The sequence below is a fragment of the Dermacentor silvarum genome, chromosome 11, assembly GCF_013339745.2.
Source record: "Dermacentor silvarum isolate Dsil-2018 chromosome 11, BIME_Dsil_1.4, whole genome shotgun sequence".
In the NCBI taxonomy this organism is placed as follows: Eukaryota; Metazoa; Arthropoda; class Arachnida; order Ixodida; family Ixodidae; genus Dermacentor; species Dermacentor silvarum.
In genome coordinates this window covers 87,809,014-87,823,514 of record NC_051164.1, presented here as the reverse complement: position 1 = coordinate 87,823,514, position 14,501 = coordinate 87,809,014, and the positions used below count along the sequence as shown (strand labels likewise).

The window sequence follows — 14,501 nt, the reverse complement described above, 5'->3', positions numbered from 1 at the left end:
GCAGTCACATACAACAGCAAATTTCTCTCACCGACAGATGGAGCCTTGATATAAGTCTGCACCGCTTTTGTGTTGCGTCTGGGAACATGCGTCCTGGAGGAAAACTTGGACATCTGGTCTGATGCTGCCCTTACCACGAAAGCTGCTCGCTTGTGGCAGTTCCGTGCAACAGTGTTAGCTAGGTGGTCCAGATCACTTTTCTTGCGTCTTTTTGCAGGATGACTGCATAGCTCTGCCACACTTGAGCTTTTCTGGATGGATTGTTTTAAAACAAACAAAAAAAAAACAAAGCACGGATTTAAGAAAGTTGGAGATTGGGAAGCAATGACTGCACTAAATGAGCCTCACAGCACAGAGAATATACTAGCCTTCATCGGACTTGTATTGTCGTTAAAAGATTTCGTCAAAACAGCTGAAGCACCAGTGGGCAAAGACGGAGCAGAACGATAGAAGAAGGGAGATCCTTTTGCCGATACTCTCTTTCATGTATATATATATAGCAGGCTATGCTACGAAGGCTAGAGAGACAGCTCTGACTGTTTGCATTCACGACGAGAAAATATTTACAAAGTGCATCACACAAGAAGGAAAGATGTAATGGGTCACGTAATTCAATGTAACATTGTATCACACTTTTTTGCAGCAAAATACAACGTAATTATTACATGAAAAACGTCACGAATCTGAGTCTAATTACCAACAAACGACCGAAGTGACAGGTTTCTGCCACCAGGGGCCACTGCACACCACTAGCGCTTGCAACCAAAACATCGTAGGTCACGTACTGGGAGCACAAAGGTGCACAAATACCATTCGATTGGATGTAACCTTACAGCCACAAGTTGCAGTAATAAATAAAGCAGTTATTCCATAGAAGAATTCACAGATGAAGAACAACTGCACTGTTCTTTTTGTATCAGCAAGGAACCCTTAAGACTACATTGTTAATGCCTCGGGAATCCGGCCTGACTCGAGAAAGGTGCAAGCAATCAAAGAGATGACAACGCTCTTGTCGATAGCAGACATTCATCCGTTTTTAGGCATGATCAATTACTTAGCAAGGTTTGTCAAAATATTTCTGAATGGTCTGCACCGCTACAGCAGCTTCGCCAAAAACTATTGAATGGTACTGAGGCCCTGAACAATAGCAGTCATTTGCATCACTAAAAGGATCTTATCTGCTCACCTGAATGCGTTGCAAAGTTTGATCCAAAGTTTCCTACTGTCTTATCGGCATACGCGTCATCGTTTCACATCGGTGCAGTTTTGTTGCAGGTTCAGAAAGATGGACAGAGACATCTCGTTGCTTTTCTTTAATGATCTTTGATGTCCACCGAGCAACATTACACGCAAATCAAAGAGGCTCTTCCAATGACTTGCGCAGTCGAAAGGTTAGAAAGCCACCTAAAGGGATTGGAGTTTCACTTCAAACTGATCCTGGCCTTTAGTTCCTCTTTTGGGAAAGTCACCCATTGATTACTTGCCGCTCAGAGTACAGCAGTCTTTGTTGAGGCTTATGTGCTTCACTTGTTCTATTTTTTATGCTCCAGGGAAGCAAATCATCAAATCATCACGACACCAAGGGCACATTTGGGACCTATGACATACCTAGTTTTGTTAGTGGATTCGTTAAGAAAATATGAATCTCAGTACACCTTGACAAAGTAAGGACGGCGCAAAGTAGTGACCATGTTTGCCAGCAAATATTTAGGCATTGTCATAAGAAATGGTCTCGCGCTGCTGTTAGCCCATTGCTACAGCCATATTGAGCAGAAAGAGCCAACCTTACCATTTGTAACAGTGTGCTCTTACATGGATTTCACCTTGTCATTCATCAATAACTCAGACATAAGATGTTGGCATCCTTACACAAAAACACCAAGGAGTGGTGAAGTGTTGAGCCAAAGCTCACGAATCTGTTTGGTGGCTTGGGCTGAGTTCGAAAGTTGCAGGCTAGGTCAACAACTCCCTAGAGTGCGACAAACTGCATATATACAAAGAGCAGAACCGATTATCCCTTCCAACCGATGATTCTTTACCATGGCAAAATCTTAAGCTGACATTTTTCATGTCAGAGGTTGTAGGGATAAGGGGAAAGTGTCAGTGGCGCTATGCCTCGGCATGCCGCACGTGGCGCACGCCTGCCCATCAACCGCGGTCCAGTACAAGCTCAAGGAAACAATGGACAACAACCACGTGTACACTCGGAAGCCATTTATATTATGCTTGAAACTAACACTTTGAGCAGGCCAGCTAGCTATAGTTCACATCACTGAGGGTTCCCTCAACGAGCATAATACATTGGGAATAGAGGGGCTTTCGACTTACTAGCTGGGGTACTGGCAGCCGTGGCAATTGCCACGGCAGAAACGCGGAACCACATACGGGGAAATGGGAGCAGCGGCTGAGCCTTATGCACTCGCCGCTTGATGGGTACCAGAGACTCAGGCAATGTTGGAGGGATCTCCCATGGTGGTGCTGATAGCACTTACGGTTGCAGCGTGCCGCCCACGAAAGGAAGGTTTCCCCTCTCCTCCAAACCTGCTGGTGCTTGCGCCAGATGCAAAGTTTGCCATGCGTGCAACTGTCAAGGGACACAAGGATTGCCACAAGATGAAGAGTTTCTCCTGGTGGTCGACTATTTTTCTAGTTTTTCTGAAGTTGCTCTTTTCTCCTTGACTGATTGACCACTGTCGTTACCGAGCTCAAGAGCATTTTTGCCAGGTACAGCATCACAGAAATTCTGGTTACAGACCATGGCAGCTGATTCACGGATAAGGAATTTAGGTCGTTGTCACAAAGTTACCTGTTTCGCCATATCACTTCCTCCAGCCCCAGATACCCGCAACCCAATGGTGAAGCCGAGCACGTGGTTCAGACTGTAAAACAGCTGCTGGAAAACTCCACAGATCCATACCTAGCCCTTCTGGCTTACAGGAACATCCCAGGTCCTTCAGGAAAAATCCCTTTGGAACTATTGTTGGGCAGACACTTCCCCACCCTGCCATTGCACCCAAGAAAACTGATGCCTTCCAGGACAAGCTCTTTTAAGGTCTTGAATGAGAAAGATGAATCTCTTCAACGCAACAACAACGACAGCCACCATGCTGTCCAGCATCTACCAGCATTGTGGCTGGGAGACTTGGTGTGAGTGAAAGACTAAAGTCCGCACTACTGCCGTAAGTTCAGCCGGTCGGCCACGCTCATAACAAAGAAAGAAAGACAGATTGAAAGGAAACGCTGAGCATTAGCACCAAAGAGGAGGACAATAACTCCTTTTAGTAGTTCCTCGAAGAACCTGGGGGAGTATTAGACCACCCTAGCGAAACCATGTCAAAAACAGGGACCGAGGCACCCAATTCTGCAGCAGCTGCAATGGTGGCTAGCGGAATACCGAGTGCTTATCTAAGTCGCTATGGTCAGTTAGTGAAGCTGCCAGAGCGATAAGGCTACTCCTGACGTTACTATGCCTTCACATTTACAACCCACATTTCTATGTGTTGAATTTCTTATATGTCCTTTTTGTATGCTGTTTTCCTGTGCAAGAAAGAAGAGATGTGGTGTCATTCAGAGCGCACTGTCAAATATGTGCACATCCTCGCTGACAAGGCTTTGATGGCGGCCGCTGTGTGTTATCTGCTAGCAGGTGTTATATAAGTGTCTGGGATTAAACTAGGGGGAGCTTTTTGTTTGTACAAGTGGCTGCCTCGTCTTAGTGTCTCGCTTGCTCACCGCAAGACACCACGACATACTGCGAAACACACATAGTAAGACTTCAATGACCCCGCTACCTGCATAGCATCCGCAGAGTTGCTTGCCAAGTATGAAACAAAGTACAGAGGAAAAAATTGAGGTGCTTGTGTTGTTCTTGAATGCCTTTTGAACAGTCTGTGTTGGTTGGTTTAACCACTGGTGCATGATTTTCTTTGGTTTTGCTTCATTACCCTATGATTGACGATGGATTGTGTGCAGCGAGAGGCAGACTGGACATATCTTCAGAGAAATCACTCTGAAATTACAATTCACAAGTCACGATCACCTTTGATTGTAACTTGTGAAGGAACAGAAAACCAAACCACACGGCACATGGCACTTTTCGCACCACGGTTAAGCGCTGGATAGTCCCTACGGGACCAAATGCAGTCACAGCGCACCACAAAGTCCCCCGTTTTCATCCTATACCACAATGCACCAGCTCGGTGTCCCCAGCAGCCACCGGTGGTGCAACAAGCTCAGGCCACCATGTGGGCAGATTGTTTGAATCACTGAGTACTGTACAGCCACACTTGCATGGATGCTTATGAAAGCTGACGGTACCTGTGTTACAAGGGCAGCCTTATTATCTCTTAAGATAATGGAGCATGAGGCTTCCTAAAGAAGTTCGACCTTAAAGGAGTTCTGGTCAATAATAACATATTTATTTGATGATAAGGCGGTCACGATTATAAGGCAAGGGTGCCCAGTTGGGGGACCTGAGAAAAAGAACTTAAGTATGCACACTAATATAAGGAGACAGAGTAGCCAACGGATTATTCAGACTCAGCAGGGAGTGCCCTAAAGACCAAATAATTGGAAGCCCCCGAAATAATTGGTGCAGCTTATATATACGAATTTCACCTTGAGGTGCAACTTCACAACAGCGCAAATTTTGCTTTTTGGTGTGGCTTCACGGCAGCGCAGTTCACGCTGCCGTGAAGCCACACCAAAGGCAAAATTCGCATATAGCCCACACCTTGCCTTTGCTAGGGTGGCTAGAATTGGGAGGTGTGAAGAGCACAGAGTGTTTACCTTGCTCAGAAGTGTCGCCTTATGCGATCCCTCCGCTAGGACGAGATAGGGCGCGGTGAACAAGGCGTGGAGATGGCATGTTTGCCGCAGTTAATTCACAGTTTTGGTGGCGTTCCACATGGCTTTACAAGTTCCCTTGTGTTAGTGTGCCTCATCAAGAATGGCGTCAACTAAAATGAAAAGAACTCAGCGACAGTGTTTTGTGCCAGGATGTAATTCAAGCTACAAATTGTGCACGGAAAAAGTGTCACTTTTCCGTGCGCCGGCATGCAAAGACAAATTAGCAGCTTGGGAGCGGGCTATCCCAAGGGCCGACATACCTTTACAGGAGATTTAAGCTGTCTGTGAAACACATTTTGATGCAAGGTAAGCGATTTGAACCCATTTAAGCGTGTTTATGCCTTAACTACTGCCAGCGCTATTACTTAAAGCGCGATCCCACTGCGGTGGGATCGTGCATGCCCACAAGCTTGGCGCCGCAAGTTTTCACACCTCCCAACTCTAGCCCCCCTACATTTATGGTTAAATTTTTCAAATTCTCGGTTCAGGTTATATGCACAAAACTATTATACTACCTGACCTGACAAGGCTTATTTATTGCCACAACTTGGCCTGTCGTCTAAAACCTGGATCGCCAGAAATGTGGCACTGCTGCTGCCATACTGAAATAGTAACTGAACCTATCATCTTCACTATAGCGTGGAGGGTGACTTCGAGGTTAAGGATTCTGGAACGAAACTTCGCCATATACTCAAATAAATACGGTAAATTTTTAACAAAAGCTGCACATCAGGCACTGTTCAGAATGTGCAAGCACAAAAAAATTTAACCTTTAATTAAGTATACCTAGAACTATTTTACCTAACGCTGTTAAAAAAGAACTGTTCTAGAAATGTTACGCGAAAACTTCACTACTTCTCTAAAATGGAAAGTGCACCTGACAAACATAGCTATGCTGACAGCAATGCTGGCAACCATATGCTTAGCCATGTTTTTGTGTACGACATTACACGGCTACTGATTTTTTCAGTTCTTTCTTAAAGTTGTGCGTCCTGACACCAACATTTTGCGCCAGACAATTTTGCGAGCCTTCTTTGCTGAAAAGTCAGCATAATTCCTAGACTACCCACTCTGCGCACAGTTGTGAAGCACGGTGGGGCACGACCACGACAAGACAGGCGCAGGAAACGTTGCAGTGAACAAGAGATATAAGACACTTCTGTTTACAATCGAGTTGTGGGCAGCAGCAAGCATAAATATGACCGAGCAGTGCCTGAACTGTTCTATATGTCATTACACCAATATCATGTTTACGAACAAGAGTAAATTTAACACAAACAAAAATTTATTTTTCAGTTGTATCTCAAGCACTGTGGCAACAAGATTACCCTTTTCATTTGTCAAGGAAGATCACCGAACTCACTTCGCCAAAAGCTCCATTAAACTATCCCAGAAGAAGGAAGATGCACTTGATGTTACAGGGTTGTAAAAAAATTATGCCAAAACCACGATCTGATTATAAGGCACGGCGTAGTGGACGACTTCAGAAAATTTGGACCACCTGGGGTTCTTCAACGTGTACCTAAATCTAAGTACACGAGTGTTTGCTCATTCCGCCCCCATCGAAATGCGCCTGCCGTGGCCAGGATTTGAGCACGAGGTCGCAGGATCAAATCCCGGCCATGGTGCAAGTTGGAGAACCCCAGGTGGCCCAAATTTTACGGAGTGCCGCACTACGGCGTGCCTCATAATCAGATCGTGGGTTTGGCATGTAAAACTCCATAATTCTTTTACAACCCTGTAGCATCAAGTGCAGTTTATTATTGGTGCCCGTGGGACATGGGTATGAGACAGCTTGTACGTCAGAAAGCTTTCAAGGGATCAAAAATTAGGTTTTCACCTGAACACATTTCTTTCGTAGGTTTTTTCCTGTGTTACACACTGCTTTAAGCTGAAGAAGAACCTCCATGGCCTCGTCCTCATGTACTGTGATGCCAGCAGCAACACCTCTATCAGGAAGGACACGTTCCAGACCATCTCTGTCTCCATTTTCTTGTGCCTGCATAAGGTGCAAATAAATAAATAAAGCAGCAGTAGTTTTAGGGGAAGGGGTAATCTTCTATAAAACTGTATATGGTAGTATAACTCACTGGTACGCTGAGTGCACTCTCAATGAGGCCCTAAACCGTCTTTACTTGAAGCTGAGCAAAACACTGACATAAGTGCAATGCCTTCCAAGGAATAATATGAATCTTTTTCCAAAGAAATGTTGGATAGGACCTTATTTGAGAGAGAGAGAGAGCGAGAAGCTCTTTATTGCAAGGCAAAGATCTTTTCCGGCATTCATATGACTGCTGAGATGCTCCTCTGTACAGGCAGGGGTGTAGAAGATTACAATTTCCATAGGAGTGGAAAAACACAAAAATTGGAGGACGCTTAAGCTTAGCCTTTAAGAGTAGAACGTGATAGCGTTATCGGGACCCGTTCGCATCGCATCGTTCGCATCCGGCAAGTAGGCTTCATTCACTGCAACACTGAATGTGGAAAAGCCAGCTTACAAAGACCAAGCCTTACACCGATCCCCTTAACGTCGGCTCCACTTTTAAACACAAATGCATTGCTGGGAAGACGTTTTTCCAGGGGCAATATATGTGGTCTTGTATTAAAATATGAAGGTCCTAGCACCTTTTTTTATTATTTTATTAATTGTTTGCTATTGCCCTGACGCGCGCGCGTGTCCAAAGTGCATTAGCAGGCGAAGTCCCAATTTTACCTGCCATGGATGCGAGCGCCATCTGGATATCATTTTCGCAAGTACGCGAGCGCGCGGCTGTAGGTCTGGTCAAAATGCTGGAAAAGGGGTTTGTGTTTGAGTTTCCTCGTGGCAGAATTATGTTTTCTCGTGTATTCAAATTACAATCCGACGCCGAATGGTAAACAATCCGATGGTGAATCCGACGCCGAATGGTAAAGTCGTACTTTACCATTTTTCTGACAGATTTCACTGTGAGAAATTCAATTTTTGTTCATCAAAACCTGCATCACGTGGAGGGCCTGCACGGTCGAGGTGGTTGGGGTAGTTGGGGATGATTTTCTTTGCCACCAAACCGACATCGCACGCCGACGCCGGTCACTGACGCCGGATTTTTTGTGACACAGGGCCCTTAACGCTATCGCATTAAAAAGGAAAACACTTCCTATTCATTGAGTGAACCTTGTTTAAAGCTTTCCAAGAAGTTAAATTTCTGAGATGTATCAGAACGATAAATTCAAGGCCTGCTACTGTTTTGAAGGGCAGGGCATAAGTCCTAAGGTGCCACATAACTCTCGCAGAGCATGACAAATCATGTCCAGTTGGCACAAAAGACAAAATCTCTCATCCTTACATAAATGGAGGTTAGCATAAACAGTGCAGTGCTTATTTTCCCTATCCCACCTCAACTGAATGTTTCCTATTAGAAAAAAAAAAAAAAAGCTGATTGCAATGCCCTGCCTAGTCATCCTTTCTTTCTCAGCTAGCACAATTTCTATTACAAAGTTCTAGAGTTTCCTATAACAAATCTAGTGATTTTTATAGGGAACTCTATGGTGCTAACCACTATGCTACCGCACAGCTTTGGTGCTTGGTAAATCACACAGGGTTTCGCGAGCCATGCAGACTCTGGGAGCAGTGCTGTTTAAATTGTGCATGCATTCTGGAGGCTACAAGAGGCAACACTTTAAAGGTCAAATATGAAGTTGTGTGCACTGCAAGGACATGATAGTAATGTTTTAATTATAGTAGAAACTGTGCAGATTATTCATTCTAATACATCTAGATTTGCCAGTCGAAATAATCTTCCTTCTTCCAAGGGCTCGCACCATAATATGGGAAGCAAACATTCCCAATTCTCAGCCATAAAATTTCGGAATGACTCCCCAGCTTATAATTAAAACTGCCACATGCTTAACAAGTTTCAAATGACTGCTAAAAATGCAGATCTTGTAATTCATATTACAAATTACTGTTCTCTGGTCCCTCTCAACATTTTGTAGTTCTCGGTGCTTTTTGAATTCACTATTTGCTTTTTCGTGCTCTTAATGATAATTCGGTACTTCACCACTCTGTTCAGCTGCTATTCTAATTATGTTTTAAGAGTCATTATAACGAGAGGTATCAATACAGTGCTTCCTTCTGGGACCTGTTTTCGTATATTTGTTACCATCCACTGTACCACATTTGAAACCAATAAATTGAAATTGATGTATAGTTGTTCTTGAAAAGAAAGTGGTGTCTGCTGCTAGAGCATGTTGTCACAGTAAATGAGTTGAGAGCCAGAGGCATCACGAAGATCTGCCAACGTTTCTTTTTTTCTTTCTTTCTAGTGAGCACTCTGAAAGGCAAGTTTGTAATTCCCTACAGTCAAATGGTGACAATGAGCCCTTACTTGGCTGAACTTTCCAAGTGTGCCTTTTCCTTGACATGGTAGTGCTGGTGTTGGTGGGCAAGCTGCAGAAATTGAGGCAGACAAGTGGCACCGCACTGAATTTTCACAGAGAAAAACACTACGACCAATCACAACTGAACTGAGCGCACTTCCATTAACTAAAACCCAATCAAATGAAATTTTTTCCCTTAATTCAATCTACACACAAAAGCCCCTGTCAACAGTAATAGATTTCTATGGGCTGTGCCTTTTATTATGTTGACCACGAAAATGACATACATCAGATAATTCGATCTTGGCTGACATATGCACATGGACTTGCACCTGGTGGCAGATGAAAAGTCAGTGAGAGAAAAATGTGGAGGAATGTAATGCTGGGAGTACTATACTTGCGGAATAACACGCAACAGGGAATTTTTTTAATAAAACACTGAATAAGTGAAGTTACTCGAGAGTGCTATGCCACATCGCTATGTGTCTGTTCACTAAAAGTGGTATAGGAACTCAGATCTAAGCGTAAGAGCCAAAATTATGCTGATGTAACACAAACTTGAGACGAGAGAAAGAAAATCATGCATACTAATTCGCCCTAAATTGATATGCTTCATTCTGTGGGTATAGCACATTACCGGCCTACTTCATTCGGATGTTTTTGTTTCTAAGTGCAGATGGACACTGATTACCATACCGTGGATTTATTGGGCAAACAACAATGAGACAGTGAATTAGGACATCTTCTTATCTTTCCTTTTATTCCAATCTGCCACATAATTAGACAGATCCTTCTGCTCTGATCAAGATTGAATTACCGAACGTCAACTGTACATCAATTGCAAAAGCTGTTTCGGTGGCCTCACTCAGAGGTCCTAAGGCAATCAAAAACCCTTCTCGCACATCACATTTGCACTATGTATTTCATAGACAAGCAGCCAAGTATCCCGTCATGAAAATGCAGTTATGCTGCTGTGAACTTTAATTGCAGGCAAATGCAGGCAAATGGGATGACTATCAATCAATCAATAGATTTTAGTTCAGCATCAGGACACTGGGTATCTTCAGGCAAGAGGGCAACTTGAGAGGGTCTGCCCTCCCAAACATTGGTAAACAGAGTGCACAAAAAATACAAGATAAGCAAAATGAAAACTGAAACAAGACCAAGTAGAATTAAGCTGTTTCAACTTCTAAAAATCCTCACAAATTCTCCTTGAGTAGCCTGTGCAATCGATGCCTGCTTTCAAGTGTTACCAGTTTCAAGTGTTACCAGTGCACAAGCTCAAGCTTTCTCAAGACAATACTCATGGAGGCCAGACACTCCATAAGCCTGGTCCAAAAGGTTATGATTAAAACTAGTGGATAATAGCGAAGATGAAGCAGAGATGTGTTGGTCTGTGTTTTTTGTTGTTTTCAATACCTCTGCTAAACCATATCAACTAGCAATGAATGCTTAGTATTACCAATTGCCAACCTCCATCGTCACAATCACAGGCAATATATCTTTTAAGTGCACAAATAGAAAGTAATTTTCTGTACATGTGCATGCTTCTTTTGTTTGCTAGATGTTGTGTTCGCATTATGCAGTAAAATCTTGGTGATACAAATTACTCTGGACCTTAAAGGGACACTAAAGGCAAATACTAAGTCAATGTGGACGGTTGAAAGACCATTCGACCTCAGAGCGCTTGTTTTGTGTCAAGAAAAAATTTTGTTTACGAGAAAATTGAGTCTGAAGGGACCACCATACCTTTAGCGCAATTCAAATTGCCCAGCCCCTAGCAGGGAGCGGTGACGTTGCATACGCCATCACCGCCCTTTACTGCTAATGGTGAGTAAAACAGCGCCCGACAGATGGAGCTATGGTTTCCTGTGCAAAACGGAAAAGCGCGGCCATGGAGAAACCAAGCCATGACAGAGCATCGGATTCGCCGCTGCCGCTGCTCTTGGTCAAGTGACGTGGACCATTCGAGAATCCCACCACATCACATGGACATGGCATTCTCTGCTTTCAGTTTGTGCGAGTTTCGCGAGCCAGCAAAACCAGCGCAGCACTATGCGATAGCGAAACTACTGAAGCGCGGAAGCACAGGAGGCGCAGAGTGGGGAAAACGAAACCTTTCATGCCTGCGTCATTGTTTCAGTTACACGCCTGCATCATTATCAAGGATAATGTCAATGAGTTCTTTTTTCCAAAAAATGAACAGAACTGGGCGAGTAGCTTTTTCTTTTGTCTTATAACACAATACAATCGTCTTTTTATTACGAATGGTTGAGTACTGGTGAGAGAATTATAATGAGGAATGCCTTCATCACCGGGCTAGTACTTGAAAGCCCCAGGGGAGTCTCTAATGGTGTCCTGCATTTGCCTCAATTTATTGATCACTAAAGCTGTGTTTGCGATAATATTGCCGCCTTAGACATTCTTGACCACTTATCTATCACTTTAGCAGGAATTAATATTTGCCTTTAGTGTCCCTTTAAAACAATATTCACATCATCTGAGATTCGCATGGTTTGTAACAAACCAGAATCACAGTGCCAAAAAGCATGCAAGATATTCTTGTTTATGGTGATTACTTTTGCTTGAAGAAGTCATTGGTGGCTTTCTAGCAGAGTTCTATGTAAGAAATTACATTTAAATAATTACTTGTAAATCAATTACATTTATGGTGATCTTGTGATTCAACAATTACTTTGTTTACTTGGTAACACTAACTGTAATTCAATTACTTTTTCAGTAACCAATAACATGTAAAAAGCTACCTTAGTGACGAAATGAGCTGTAACAAGGGACACAGACTTAAGCACTTGAGAGCTAGGAAAAGAGAGAGAAATGGAGAATGTGTGGGTTGATAACGATGGCCAATTTAGACGTTCATGCAAAGAAATCACCTATGAACAAATTTTAAATTTTTTTCACTGGTACTACTGTGAGCGCCTTCCCCTAGCCCCAGCAACACTGAAGCAATGCACTTCATAGAGGACTCGGGCTTGAGCAACGCATCATTGAGTCACCACTGCACAATGTTTGTATGTTACAACACCTCCCTTCTCTCAAGCGTGCACACTAAGCAAATTTCTAGTGTCTCTGCTGTTGCCTTCACAAAAAAATGAAAAATTCAGGGAAGCAGACTGACGAAAATAGTGAAAAAGCAATTAGGGAAGATAAAGAATATGTGAAGGGCTGTGGAGGACGCCCCGAAAGAGCCAGGCCAGCTCATTTTAATTACTGTTTTTGTGGAATGTAAACATAAGTTGGGAGGGAAGTAACATAAGACCAACTGATAATTTTTTATTAATTGCTGAATTGCCTTCACAGGATAGTAATTGGTCACTGCATTCAATTACAATTTTCAATGCAGTAATTATAATCGGTTACTTGAGTACAGTCTGCTTTCTGGACCTGTACTTACTTAAAGGCATCAACCAAAAAAGTATTAATGGACTCTGCATCAACTAAACACTTCTAAAATGCATAAAAAACAAAGGATATTAAATTTTGTGCTAATTTCTTCAGCAATTGAGAACTGCTTAAATGTGCAGGTCTCTGCCAGGATCATGGAACACTAAGACCTCATGCGCTGACTCTGAGAGGAATGAATGCGCAGCTCTAAGAGGTCTCACGGGGCTCAGAAATTTGTATCATGCATCGCGGCTGGGTAGAACTAGGTAGAAAGCATGAGTCAACCCAAAACTGAACTCATTGTACTTGGTGTACTTTGGCTGCGACTTTCCCAAAATTGTTATCCTGAAATTCCGATCAACCATCCTCATATTATCAAGATTCAACTGTAGTAATATTGTGCTATAGAGCTTATAACTGATTTCATGTATACTTATGTTTAAGCATAGGCCATCTTCTGTGTTTCTAAAACTTTATGCTGCTTTATTGTGTCATTGCATACTGTGCAAACATATTCATTGTGATTTTTTTACAGTGGCCTTTTTCTCTTACCTGTTGCAAATTTTTCAGCTCTTGCCTTGTGTTCTGCTTTTGTACAGTCAACCGCTAAAGTTTACGGGATGCGGTTTCCCTGCAATAATTTAATGAATCGCTGTGTAGGTGGCAAAGGCTACTACATGCTGGAACATTTAATTTGAGGCTGTGTGATCACGCTTCGTGAGAATTCAGCTTCTTGGCAGATCCTGTGTCCCATAAACTTTTGTGGTCGACAGTACATTCAGCATTATAAGTATACAACTCCCTTCTGTAACATTCTCAGGGAGTGTGAAGGATACCATTGATATTTGTATCAAGCTAAAAACATACCATGACAAAATTGAGGAGAAGCCTGCTGCTTTGATAAACCTTTCTTGCCTTGCATATGCACAGGCAAGCACTGTGAAGGCATAGCAGTCCTCTTGAGCCTCTTGCGACGAGGTGCCCACACATGTGGGTCTGCATAACGCAAAAGGAATCTAAACGTTCAGAATACGGTTCTTTATCAGTGGCATCAGACCCACTTCCTAATTTGCAAGTGTGCTTCTCTGCATTGCATATTTGCCAGTACTAATCATGGTTCAAGTAAAGGCAAAGTGCTAGCCGCAGTTCTTTATGTTATTGTTTATACCTTGCATTCTTCCCCAAATATTTAGGTTGTTTTCGCTGCAGTACCAAACGCCTTCTTTTAATTCCATCCAAATCTTGGCCAATCCCCTATAGTGGGTATGAACCATCAACGAAAGCCCCCCCCCCCCCCCCCCCAAAAAAAAAAAAAAAGAACAAGACAGACAAGACAAACATGCTGGAACTTGTCTCTTGTGCATGGTTTCATCACAAAAGCCACGTCTACATTTTTATAGTCAAAGACAGGCGAACTGTGCACCTACATGCTGACTGCGGAAATGAAAACACTGCCATTAGCTTGGCAAACTGCCTCGCAGGAAAGCTAGCTTTACAATTACGAAACTTGCATCTAGTCAATGAAAGTCCAATCCGTTACATTGCAAATATTGTGCCATTCATGTGTTTCTGTGCAATAACCATAAACAATGACACCATCAATTAAAACACTGCTTTCCAAACTGTGATTCTGCAATGGCCCAGTGTCTATAGAGTTCTGCCACTACGCTAGAAGCAGCAGGCTCAATTCCTAGCCACTGCGGCTACATTCTGATGCAGGAATAATGCAAAGATGCTTGAGTACCGTGTTTTGGGTGCATGTGAAAGAACCACAAGTGGTCAAATTAATCTGGAGCTCCTCACTGCTGTATCTCTCATAGCTGATGAGTTACATAGGAATGTTAAACTGCAGAACTTTATCAAATTTTTATGCCAGTGACCCCTAGCAG

The 14,501-nt window shown here is 43.1% G+C and overlaps 1 protein-coding gene across 5 annotated transcripts in view; it reads right to left on the bottom strand.

Moving 5' to 3' along the window:
* LOC119432728 (uncharacterized) overlaps nt 1-14,501 on the bottom strand; it is a 127,840-nt gene that overhangs the window by 5,022 nt on the left and 108,317 nt on the right. For 2 of the 5 annotated variants that reach the window (XM_049658444.1, XM_049658443.1), the window contains exons 4-5: nt 6,689-6,847; nt 32-251 (exon numbers count right to left, since the gene is read on the bottom strand). In XM_049658444.1, coding sequence (XP_049514401.1) covers nt 32-251; nt 6,689-6,847 — 379 coding nt within the window. Of the gene's footprint in view, nt 1-31; nt 252-6,688; nt 6,848-9,215; nt 9,278-13,479; nt 13,609-14,501 lie in introns of all 5 variants that reach the window. The other 3 variants (XM_049658441.1, XM_049658442.1, XM_049658440.1) reach the window with 3 other exon arrangements.